This window comes from Bombus pascuorum, chromosome 10 (assembly GCF_905332965.1).
Source record: "Bombus pascuorum chromosome 10, iyBomPasc1.1, whole genome shotgun sequence".
NCBI lineage: Eukaryota > Metazoa > Arthropoda > Insecta > Hymenoptera > Apidae > Bombus > Bombus pascuorum.
The window spans coordinates 6,676,503-6,689,885 of record NC_083497.1 but is presented as its reverse complement, the minus strand read 5'-3'; the positions used below and the strand labels follow the sequence as shown (position 1 = coordinate 6,689,885).

Here is a 13,383-nt window from a genome sequence, read left to right as displayed (position 1 = left end):
CTGTTTCGCACGCCCAAATCATCATCCAAAACTTGATAAAATAGAAAACGGCTGGCACGACATACGGTTTGTACCAGTACTTGTTGTTTGCAGGAAATTTACTGTATGAATAAATTATATAGAAATATATATCGAAAGTGACCACGATGAACGTCGTAATAGCTGCGACTGTAATACGTATCATAAACGTGTTGTTCAGCAATTCCACCCCATCGCTGATTTCCAAGTGTTTTTCCTCTAAATTCTTGAGCTTCATCACCACCAACGTATTTAGCTGCTCATGATGCATAAACGTCTGCGTCGACATATTATTATTGATTCGGAGCTGTTTCACTTGTTGTATACATCCGTCGATTTTATTAAAGCAAGCTTTCAAAATGCACACGCAGTTTATGTAGAACGTATCCATCGAAGAATTGACCATCATTATGTACATGTTGAAAAAATTCCGCAGAGTCAGGAAAATAATGTGTTTAGAACAGTCTGGTATATGGATGGCGAAAAATTAGAAACATAAAACGTTCTTCGCCTGAATTGCTTTAAATAAATCTCTGAAATCCTTTGTAGACAATATCGAGCTGGTCTTCGGCCGATTTTCGATCAACGATATTCGAGCGCCAATTAACAGATACATTATCAGGATCACTACCCCATCTAAGAACGCGTACATGTTCCCGTGAATCGAGTCTAGTACGCTGTAGTTTATTCTCGCGCCAATGTTAATTTCGTAGATTGTGAAGAATAATGAGAATACGAAAATGAACATCATATGTAGAAAAAGCGGAACAGCCCTTCGAATGCGAATATCCTGAAGGTTCGAACATGTAAGAAAAATATCCGAGCAGTCAGCAAATGCAAAAGTAAGGGTACACCAACTATTCAAAGTCTGTTGCTCTCAATAATATCCATGTTCTACGTTTCTTCAGTTCCTTAACTTCTGCCACATTTTTTGACATCATTAAATGGTAGTCTCGAAGAAATTTGACGTCAGTAAAAGAACTTAGGAATGAATGTAGATAGACTATTGTCCTTCGTAAACGACTATCGTTTTTAAGGCGGAGAGATTTTGGATAATGAAAATCATTCATCACAACACGAAAAAGTGCAATTCGATAATGAAACATATAAATAAATAATACGGAGTTTCATCGCGATTAAACATGCCACTTTATTACGAAAAAAAATTGACCCAGTATAAACTAATTTTCCCCACTTTTTCAAGCAAATTATTTTTTAAATACATTTCAGCCATTAATACAGAAGTATCACTAATTGAAGCTTCTCATCAACAAGACTCGACGAGTAAGAACTGCACTAGTATTAAAAAAAATGTGGTAATGCTGCACGCCATCTGTAAAAAGTGTTGATAAAAATACTTCATTCCTTCTAGTCCAATTTTCCTATTACCTTTGTCAAAAGGGTTGCATCTAATACGAGTCCTTTCATCACAAACGCGTTACCCTTTTGTAGCACTTGCAACGAGAATAACTCCAACTAGAATCACGTACATCGATTACAATTTCAATATATTTCTTCCATATTTCGAACACAAATCATCCATAGCAAAATAAGCGTCTCATCTTACCTCCGTCGTCACCTGCTCGTCCGAAGTATGTACAAGAATTCGATGAACGTTGCGTCCAGTTTTATGCATTTGATCCCGGGTAATTTCAACGATCGAAACTGTGATAATTATATGTATGGTGTAATAAATCGCGAAGCTAACAATAAGAATTAGCGATTTTACCTCGCCTACTTCTTCGTGCACTGTTAAATAATTATACATATTGAATGTAATGTCAATGAACATTATTGTTAACATAGCTTCGATTTGGATGCTACACGTGCTATTCAGTAGCTGAACGACTTCGCACATCTTTAGATGTTGCTTTTTAAGAGTCCTCAACTTCGACAATAATATAGGATTCTTCTGCATATGATAGACTCTTCTGAGTAGATGAGGCTCATCATTGACTAGAGTTTCCTTCACTTTCACTAAGGAATCGTTTATGTATTTAAAACAGGCATTTAGCACGTATACGTTGTTCGTGTACAAGTTCATCTGTACGCTGACGCAGAAAAAAGTATACCAACAGGTATAACCAAAAATAAAATTTACGTATAAGATGGTGGTTGAAATGTAGTACATTGGTGCTATAAGGATTAAGATATCTTTTATAAGAATTCTTGTAGCCACTTTACGACAAGTTTCTGATGACAGTATACGAGAAACGTTCCAGATACCATCGATCGTTTGGATCATTGATTGATTTTTGGCATAAGCCGAGATGAAAATCACAGGCCCACAAAGCAATATGAGAGTAACATGTAACTTAATTGCAAATTTTTCAAAACGCACAGAAGAAATGTTGATTTGGTACAGAGAATAAATAATGCAGATGGAATAAATAATCATAGAAATTGTAGAGAAAACAAAGTATGATCTCGAATATACAAATTTCGACGATTCGAGTTTGTATGGTAAAAATCCCATTAAACGATTCATGGAGGCACTAGGACTTATTAAAGACGTGTAACTCCCGAAATATGATTTAAATTTTTGATTTGTCCTTTGTTCAATATTCTGCGGTCGATTAAACATTTTAAAGACCTGAATTAGAACATTGTAGTTTTCATTAATTTTTTACGTACGATTTAGTCCTCATGAAATAAATGAAACGTTATTTTTCGTACGAAGGCTAAGTTCACCTTTGAGACTGTGCTTTGTACTGTCACACAGAGAAGCACAACTCACACTGTAAAAGGTCTGTGTGTAGGGTTTGTCGAACAGTAATGAAATTTAATCATTTCTACGCGAATCTAATTCAAGCATCTAAAACCAGAGAATAAGGCAACTCATTAATGAAAGGAGTTCCGTAATATTAAAGTCTTACAGAGAATATAAAAGTAACACCATTATCTTGATTGAAATTAATCGATGAAACCAGGTGAATCTACAATAATTCATAATGCACTATCTATCTTACTGCTCACTTCGTGAATTTCTCAGCTGTGTACCATTATAACAAATGCATTATTTAAAATAACAATATTTAAAAAAAAAGTTTGATTAGAATATTTGGAATTGTTATTTTGGTAAATGTCTGATTTTTATATTCGTTGTACAACTTAGATGACGATACATAATTAGTACCGACGAGAAAGTGAGTTGTAATAATATATGTATGTATCCTTTATCAAAAACTCGAAGGTAGTCGAAAGAAGCGCGCTGATGTTACACATTATCGTTAATTTCTCTACTTAGAATGTATCTTTTGACGTTACTGCTCTATGCGGCGATTATGTTATCAACTTCCAGTACTTAATATTCTCTCACTTGTTTTACCTCCATTATAGTTTACCGATCCAAAAGCTCCCAAAGAATTGATAAAGAACGCCTACGGAATCACGTCACTTCAAAGATCTTGCTTTCATTTCATGTGAAGACTGCACACAACGTAGTTTAATAAAAATTGAAACAGGATCAAGATGTACATTATGATACCCCCGACGATCTACAAAAGTACACATTACTGTTAGAGAATTAAAATCTTAACATTATCAAATTAACTCTTTCGAGAACGAGTTGACACGCCCGAGATGGAATATCTTTGAGCTTCCGCAAAAAAAATTTCTTCTACCACTAATTATCTTGTATCTAATTATTTTTTATCACTCGTTATTACTGGAAGAAATTTCTAGTAATAATAATAATACATATTCTCTGATGGTTTCATAAAAGAAGACAAAATGTACTAAAATCAGAACCAGCCTCTCCCAAAGCAAATGTCGTTTTAATGGATAAAGGTTAAAGTAACTGCAGAACCGAACGTGAAAAAGTTAATAAATCAACCGATTGTAGAAACTTCCTCAATAGAGTTCGTATTACCTTTGCCAAAAATGATGAATTCATGTCGAATGTCTTTGCTGTGAATATGTTTGCCGTGTGCATTATTTGCAAAGAAAAAAGTTCCACCTGCAATTTCATAATTAATGTAACATTGAAACGTATTTCATATTCATACATACATATTTTTTCCGAAGATCACGTAGCGATCTTATTCGGACCATAATAACTACAATAATTAGACTGTAAATTTATACCTTTTTAAATATAATTAATGAAATAGGATGTACATATTCTATTGATTATATTTTGATAAGTTTATATATATCCGTACACTACACATCTACATTCTGAACATTTTTGCACCTTTGAATTTTCGCAGTTTAATAATAATAGTATTACTATAGTTAAATTGTTACCTCGCGTTTCACTAATGAATCGTTTGTAATACTGAAAACATCCCAAAGTGCCGTCCTCATTTTTCTCGCTCGATTCGTCGCTGTTTCGCACGCCCAAATCATCATCCAAAACTTGATAAAATAGAAAACGGCTGGCACGACATACGGTTTGTACCAGTACTTGTTGTTTGCAGGAAATTGACTGTTTGAATAAAGTATATAGAAATATATATCGAAAGTGACGACGATGAACGTCGTAATAGCTGCGACTGTAATACGTATCATAAACGTATTGTTCAGCAATTCCACCCCATCGCTGATTTCCAAGTGTTTTTGCTCTAATTTCTTGAGCTTCATCACCACCAACGTATTTAACTGCTCATGATGCATAAACGTCTGCGTCGACATATTATCATTGATTCGGAGCTTTTTCAGTTGTCGTATAGATTCATCCATTTTCTTGAAGCAATCTTTCAAAATGCACACGCAATTTATGTAGAATATGTCCATGGAAAAGTTGGCCATCATTATGTATATGTTGGTAAGATTCCGTACTGTCACGAAAATGCTGTGCTTAAAGCAGTTTGGTAGGTGGATGGCCAGAAATAAAAAACTTAAAATGTCCTTCGTGTGAATCATTTTAGATAAATCTTTGAAATCCCTTGTAGACAATATGCAGCTGATTCTTGACAGATTTTCGATCACCGATAATCGAGCGTCAGTTAACAAATACATCACCACGATCACGAGCCCATCTAAGAACACGTATATGTTCGCGTGAATTAACTCTGTTATGCCGTAGTTCATCCTCGTGCCAATGTTGATTTCGTAGATTATGAAAAGCAACAAGAATACAAAGATGAGCATCATAGACGTGGAGAAGGCAAAACGTTGTCTCGAAAGTGAGTATACTGGAGGTTGATACTTGTAAGGAAAATATCCGAGTAGCCAGCAGATGCAAAAGCAAGGGTACATCAACGATTCGAAATCTGTTGCCCTAAATAACTCCCATGTCCTACGTGTCTTCACTTTTCCACATTCCTTGACTTTTGCCGTTAACATTATTAGATGTTAGTCATCAGATTTTAAGCAGTCTCGAAAAAATTCAATGTTACCGAAGAAACTTAGCCATAAATGTAGGTAGACTACTATAATCCATAAAACAGACTATCGTTTTTAAGCCGAATACACTATGTATAATGAAACTCATTTATCAAGGCGTGAAGACGTGCAGTTCGATATTGAAACGTACGTGTTAATAAATAATTGGAATAGCTAAGTAACTATGAAGCGTCGTGCTATGAATATGCTTTTAACGTGATTAAACATGCCACTTTATTGCGAAGGAAGTACATTTATTATGAATTAATTTTATCAATTTTTCCAAGCAAATTATTTCTTAAACATATTTCATCCATTAACCCAGAAGTGTTCCTTCAACAAGACTCAACGAGTAAGAACTGCACTAATATTAACAAAAAAGTGGTAATGCCGCACGCCATCTGTAAAAAGTGTTGATAAAAATGCTTCATTCCTTCTGATCCTTTCCTATTACCTATTACCTTTGTCAAAAGGGTTGCATCTAGTACGAGCCCCTTCATCACGAACGTGTTACCTTTTTGCAGCACTTGCAACGAGAACAACTCCAACTAGAATCACGTACATTGATTACAATTTCAATATATTTTTTCCATATTTCCAACATAAATCATCGGTGTCAAAATAATCGTTTCATCTTACCTCCGTCGTCACCTTATCGTCGAAAGTATGTACAAGAATTCGATGGACGCTGGAGCCAATTTTTGTTATTTGGCTTCTGGTAATTTCAACTATCGAAACTGTTATAATTATGTGTACGATGTAAAGAATTACGAAGATAAGAGAAAAAGAGAACAATCTCATCTTGCGTACTTCGTTGAACAAGATTAAATAGTTGTACATATTGAATGTAATGTCAATGAACATTATTGTTAACATGGCTTCGATTTGTATGCTACACGTGCTATTCAGTAGCTGAACGATTTCGCTCATCTCTAGATGTTGCTTTTTAAGAGTCCTCAGTTTCGTCAACAACATAGTATTCTTCTGCATATGATAAACTCTTCTGAGTAGATGAGGCTCATCATTTAGTAGAGTTTCCTTCACCTTCACTAAAGAATCATTTATATATTTAAAACAGGCATTTAGCACATATACGTTGTTCGTGTACAAGTTAGTCTGTACGATGACACCGAAAAAAGTATACCAACTGGTATAACCAAAAATATAATTTCTGTAGAAGTAGATGATGTGTGGGATGTAGCTCATTAGTGGCATCAGGAACAGAGTATCTTTTATCAGAATTCTTGTAGCCACTTCACAAAAGATTTCTGAAGGCAGTATACGAGAAACGTCCGAAACGCGATTCATCACTCGGATCATTGACCTACTTTTAACATAATTCGTAATGAAAATCATGGAACCGCAGCATAATATTAAATTACAATGCAATTTAGATGTCAGTGTCAACAAATTCTCTGAAACAACGTTTATTTCGTACAGAGCAAAAGATGCGCAAGTCAAATAAATAATGATGGAGATTATAGAGAAAACGGAGTATGATTTCGAGTATACGAGTTTCGATGATTCGAGTTTGCATGGTAAAAATCCCATGAAACGATTGATGAAAGCAGTAGAGCTTATTAACGATATGTAACTACCGAAGTACGACGACCATGATTTACACTTTTTAACTGATCTTCTCTCGAATTTCGTTGATCGATTATACATTTTAAGAACTTGAGTTAAAACAATATGGTTTTCAGTAACTTTTTATGTAGATATTTAGGTTCTCCACGAAACAAGCGAAACTGTATTTTTTATACGAAAGTTAAGTTCGCCTTTGAAATCGTTTTATACTGTCCTGAAGGAAAAATATCTCTTACCGTAAAAAGTGTAAATGTTATCGTTTGTTGAATAATAATGAAATTTAATCCATTCTACTCGAATCTAATTCAATCATCTGATGCAAAAGAATAATACAACCCACTAACGGAAGGTGCTTCGTAACATAAAAGGCTTGCAGGAAATATGGTAGTAATAGCGTTATCGCGATTAAAATTGATCGATAAAGCGAAATGAAAGTAATTCATGATGCACTATTTATCAATTTTATTCCTTACTTCGTGTTTTTATCAGCTGTGAAATGTTTTTTATTGAAAATATTTTAGAAGATGACAATATCTTTAAAGAGGAGCTTCATTAGAATATTTAGAATCGTTATTTTGGTTATTATCTGATTTTTATATTCATTATAAACCTAGAATTAGTATTAACGATAAGTTGAGTCATAATAACATATGTATGTATGTTTCGTTTATGAAAAGTACTACGATAGTGGAAACATTCGCGTTAAAGTTACTCACTAGAATAAGTTTATCAATTCAAATTATATCTTTTGACGTCATTACTTTGTGCGTAGTTTATGTGTCAGTTTCCTGTAGTTAATATTGTGACTAAATATAGTGGTCTGTTATTTGCATTATAGTTTGATAAAAAAAATCATTTTCTATTGTTAAAAAGAATATACAGTTTTGAGTTGGAAGAGAGAGGAGTTCAGACAAGTTTAAATAAGTTTGTCATTTTTTATCGCTTATACATACGCTATAACCATTCTATTACAATTACACATGATTTAATTATTTTGTTACATATAATCAACATAAATTAATAGTAAAATTTTAATTTCGCAAATTTTAATAAATAAATCTGTAATTTCTTAACAAATTGTACAATATTAATAATATTATATAGGGAACTGTAAGTACTAATCATAGAAATATGTATTATTCGTATATAATTTTAAAAAGAAATTATATTATTATGCTTTATATTATTATTTTAAATAAATATGTTTGCATAATTTACATATATTTATATAATTCGCATAATGTTTACAATAATCGTTTACTACATGTTTAAACTGGTTCAAACATAAACAACTACAAGTTGACCTACAACTGTTGGCAACTGCAACCTATGAATAGTTACATTTTTCGGAACCGAATGCATTTGTTTTGTATAGGTTATGTTTACTTGGCAGTGAAAGTTTAATTGGCATGTGCAATTTGAACTATAAGTAAATAATTAGTAGAATTCTTTGAATTAATTTTAATAAGATATAGTAATTGCTATTTCTTATGTTCTTATCATGAAACATCATATAATAGTCGCTTAAATAGTAATTTCTCGATAATGAATTCATGTAATTTATTTAAAGATTTGTACAAAGAAACATCATGAGTAATAACGATATTAATAAAGGAATAATTACTTATATTTATTTAGAAAATTTTGTGTGAGTACTAATTAAACATTTTTTTTTAATACTTATAAAGAAATAACAGTTTAAATATGTATAAAATTTTCTTTTATTACAGGACTTATGATAAAGTTTGTGTAAAACCTGGTAGGAACTTAAATGTTATTATTGGCCCTAATGGCACTGGCAAATCGACAATTGTTTGTGCGATTGTGCTTGGATTGGGAGGTAAAACTACCACCATTGGTCGAGCCACTCATGTCGCGGATTATATAAAAAGAGGATGTGAAGAAGCAAAGATTGAAATTCATCTTAAAAATGGAAAAAGCAACGATATTGTTATTCGAAGAATATTTAACAAATGCGGGAAATCTTCCTGGTTCCTTGATAATAGACAAACGGGTATTAAAGAAATACAGGAACTAACAGCAAGTTTTAACATACAGGTATGTTTATATAAGAAATATTCATTTAAATAAAAATTATTTTCACTTCTTTTTAATTTTCAGGTAGATAATCTTTGCCAATTTCTCCCACAAGATAAAGTACAAGATTTTTCAAAGATGAATGCACAAGAATTGTTAGAAAATACAGAGAGATCTGTTTGTAGTCCCATTATAGTCGAACGTCACAAAAACTTGATACAATATAGGATAGACTATAAGAATTTAGAGAAAGAAATTGAAAGTAAGAAAAAGTTGCTAGAATCGAAAACTCAGATTTACGATAGTTTAAAAGAAAGTGTCAGTAGTATAAAAGAAAAGAAATTAATAAAGGAGAAAATTTTACATTTGAAACAGAAGAAAGCATGGATACTATATGAACAAAAACGTAAAGAACTAGTTAAGGTAGGAATACAAAATTATAAAAGTAATGATTACGTGATCGTTACATGATTATTTGGATCTATACTTTTATGATTCAATCATTACTCCATATACGTAATTATTTTATAATTGCTAATGTTTGCAGTTAAAAGACACGAAGGATGCTGCACAAGCTGAAGTGGCACATTTAGAAGCTGAAATAAAGCCTGTTAATGACATAATAACAGAAATGAAGTTAGAAATTCAATCGCTTCAAACTTGTCTTTTAGACCATGTAAGATCACATAGTTTGAACAACAAAAAGATAATATATATTTTATGTTTTTTACAATTTTAGAAAAATAAAATCAAGATCAAAGATATGAAACTGAAGAAAATGATAGACAATATTGTAGAATATGAAAATAATGTTAAAGATTGCGAAAATTCATGCAAGCAAAGAATTCAAATAGAAGAGGCTCGAGATCACGACATTGATATTGCGCAGAAACAAAAAAAAAAACTTGATAACGATTTATTACTAATGTTAAAAGATATTGAATCTGGTTTGTTCTATTTTAATTATGCTATATTTTGGGATAATATATTTTAAGACAATATAAAACTTTCAGAATATACTATATTTTACAGAGGAAATTTTAATGAAACAGCGCACAGAAATAATATCCGCCATAGAAAAGAAAAGGAATATCATTAATATGTTAGTAAGCCAAGCTTCAGAATCGAAACAAAAAGAAGACCAGCTAAACCTTGAAATTGCATGTAAATTTTATTTAAATTGTTTTATTTTATTAAAATTACTTTTGTTGCTTTTAAATATAATAAAATACAATTTTCAGCTCAAGAAGCAGAACTACAAGCTCTTAATATTGAAGCAAAACGATTACAATTATTAAGAGAGAGAAGTGTTGATACATATAAAGCAGTGCAGTGGCTGAGGGAAAATCGTAACAAATTTTCAAATATGATACATGAACCTATATTACTTAACATAAACGTGAAGGAAGCTTCTTACGCGAAGTATTTGGAAAATATCATTCCATTTCGGGACATGATAGCATTTGTTTGTGAAGATAAACAAGACATGAACATGTTGTTGCATTACTTAAGGGACGAGCAGAATTTACAAGTAAATGTTGTACATTCCGATCCTGCGAGAGATGTTTCTATGAATCCAATTGTTCCATTGCAATACATTAAACAATTTGGCTTTACTCATTACTTAGTATCGCTGATTGAAGCTCCGAGCACGATTATGAAATATTTAGTGTCTATGTATAATTTAAACAATATACCCATAGGAAAAAGTCAAGTTGATGATAACATCGATCGTATACCTAACGATATACGTTGTTACTTTAGTCGTAAGTAAATTGATATACGTTAGTATATTGCAATGAGTAGAATTGAGATCATTATTTCTTAATTTTATTTCTTAGAAAATAATGTATATATGGTAAATAGATCTAAGTACACTGGAGAAAAGTCTATCGGAATGCAACCAGTATCGGGTACAGGAATGTTATCTATTGTGTTAGATAGATCAAGAATGTTAAACATTGAAGAAAAGTTTGTTGATATTTTTATTTGATAAAGTTATAATATTTTAAATAAGTTATAATTAAAATATTCTTCCAGATTGAAAGCATTACGAGAGAAGAAAAACAAGGAAAGTAATAAAGTTAAACAGCTTGATGAGCAAGTACATGAACAAAATAAAATGTTAGATAAAATAAAAGCTATCAGAAACAAATATCAGCAAGATCTTCAACAAGTACAAACTCTGAGATCTAAAATACATATAGTGGAGAAAAAAGTTGTAGATTTACAAAATGGGCGAACCACTGTTGAAGAAATAAAAAAATCTTCTACTAAAGAAATAAAGGTTCTATTAAAGATTAAATAATTTTTTGTATTATTAAAAAAAAAAACAATACATATATATGTGTGTGTATTTATAAATTCCACAGAAAATTATGGAGAAGCAAATAAAAATGTATAAGGCATACAATACTGAATTAGTAGAGTCTGTTAAATGCATTATGGACAGTGAGACAACCGACTATGTATTAACATTGCGTAATCGATCTTTAAGAGTGAAAATAAACAATTCTCATGATTTAAGAGAGCGACTCAAGGGAGCAGAAGATAAAGTGAAGCAATTATGCCAGGAATTACAACCTCTGAAGTACGAAGTACAAAGAATATTTAATCAAGCATTGCAAACTACCAATGGTATCAGTGCCTCGGATAGTGCGTTTGCACCCATAAGAAAGATATTCAATAAATTGCCACCGACCATAGAGGAAATTAATAATGAATTGAATATCGCGCAAGCAAAAATGTTTTGTATGGGAAATAATATAGACGGAGAAAATGTGAGCTTCAAAAGATTACAGTTAAATATGAGTTTGACAAATAAAAGATGAATTGATTATCTCCTTTAATTTCAGATATTACAAGAATATGAGCAAGTAGAACAAAATATAAACCAATTAAAAGATTTTATTCAGAGTAAAACACAAGAATTACAAAAAACTACACAAAATATAGAATCATTACGAAAAGAGTGGTTAACGTCTTTATCACAAACCATTGAAAAAATTAATTCTAATTTCAGTATGTATTTCTCAGCAATGGATTGTGCTGGTGAGGTTGTATTGGCACAACCGGAAAATCATGTGAGTTACCATTAAATAAAATAGATGATATACTTATTATTTGAGAACTTAGAAAGATCTCAATGCTTACAGATGGAATTTGATCAGTATGGTCTCAAGATTAGGGTAAAATTCAGAAATACCGACCAATTACAAGAATTAACAAGATATCATCAAAGTGGTGGAGAAAGAGCTGTAACTACTGCTATTTATATGATTGCACTTCAGGAATTGTCAACAGTACCATTTCGCTGTGTTGATGAAATTAATCAGGTATTTTTATTGAATTTTATACAATTAGCGTTTTATTCTAACATTTCTGTTTCATCACAGGGCATGGATGCTGTGAATGAAAGAAGAGTATTTAATTTGCTTGTGAAAATGACTGGACGAGCAAATAGTTCTCAGTATTTTTTACTCACACCAAAGGTAGCGTATATTAATCATTTTCTATACAATTATACAAATAATTGACCTAATAACGATATTAAATTTATTTTTATCTAGTTACTACCGGATTTACAATATTCAGAGACAGTGACAGTCCATTGTGTGTTCAATGGAGCGTTCATGATCAATCATACAGAATTTGATACAGAAAAGTATTGTGAGTTCATTGTTAGGGCAATAGAAAGAGAATATACGGATGACGATTAACGATTAAAATGTTTTCTTATGTTTAAATACTACATGTACTATAATGTTTATGTCGAAAATGTAGTTACACAGAATATTACAGATATATTTTTCTGAATATTTGAAATGAGAGTGAATTCTATGACAAAAATATTGATATCTTATTGATATCTTATCATACAAGTATCTAGTCATTTTAGGTGATTATTATTCACTTCCTCCCCTTCTTCTTCTTCTTCTTCTTCTTTTGTGCTTCAGGCCAAGGGAATCCTCTACACTTCAATACATCCATAATATTATGGCAAGTATAATAAGCATTTTCCATGACCTCTTCATTAAAGATATCCATAGTAAATTTTGCCCTTCCTCCGCTCTTTCTTGATCTTTTTGTTCCCTTATTTTTACCACCATTGTTGTTCTTGCTGTGCTTGCCGTTTCTACCCTTCTTTTCATTCTTGCCATTATTTTTGGCCATTTTCTTTTTACTCTTTCCTCGCATCTTATCCTTCAGTTGGATGAATTAATACAAGTAGTTTTGTAAAAGATGATTCAAATTACAACATAAAATTCTATATCATTTCTAAGCATCTTAGTGACGAGAAACATCGCCGAATTGTTATATCATCCTATATGTAAATCGTTACTAGATACGCGGTTATTTCAATAATGGTTGCTATGACACAGACACATATACACACATCGATAATTTCAACTC

The 13,383-nt window shown here is 31.7% G+C and overlaps 2 protein-coding genes across 3 annotated transcripts; one reads left to right on the top strand and one right to left on the bottom strand.

The window, feature by feature from the left end:
* Nucleotides 1-5,681: 5,681 nt before the first annotated feature.
* Nucleotides 5,682-7,099, bottom strand: LOC132911383 (uncharacterized). The gene is made up of 2 exons (XM_060968004.1): nucleotides 5,986-7,099; nucleotides 5,682-5,894 (listed from the first exon to the last, which is right to left on the bottom strand). The coding sequence occupies exons 1-2, from the start codon at nucleotides 7,012-7,014 to the stop codon at nucleotides 5,682-5,684; spliced, it is 1,242 nt and encodes a 413-aa protein (XP_060823987.1). The 5' UTR covers nucleotides 7,015-7,099.
* Nucleotides 7,100-7,722: 623 nt separating this feature from the next.
* Nucleotides 7,723-12,819, top strand: LOC132911308 (structural maintenance of chromosomes protein 5). Of its 2 annotated transcripts, XM_060967893.1 has the most exons (15): nucleotides 7,723-8,043; nucleotides 8,504-8,581; nucleotides 8,664-8,991; nucleotides 9,055-9,393; nucleotides 9,518-9,646; nucleotides 9,710-9,917; nucleotides 10,003-10,134; nucleotides 10,212-10,736; nucleotides 10,812-10,941; nucleotides 11,011-11,257; nucleotides 11,343-11,750; nucleotides 11,826-12,053; nucleotides 12,126-12,305; nucleotides 12,366-12,461; nucleotides 12,540-12,819. In XM_060967893.1, the coding sequence occupies exons 2-15, from the start codon at nucleotides 8,523-8,525 to the stop codon at nucleotides 12,687-12,689; spliced, it is 3,159 nt and encodes a 1,052-aa protein (XP_060823876.1). In that variant the 5' UTR covers nucleotides 7,723-8,043; nucleotides 8,504-8,522; the 3' UTR covers nucleotides 12,690-12,819. The 2 variants fall into 2 exon arrangements, with proteins under 2 accessions (XP_060823876.1, XP_060823875.1); XM_060967892.1 differs by lacking the exon at nucleotides 7,723-8,043 and having other exon boundaries at nucleotides 8,334-8,581.
* Nucleotides 12,820-13,383: the final 564 nt, after the last annotated feature.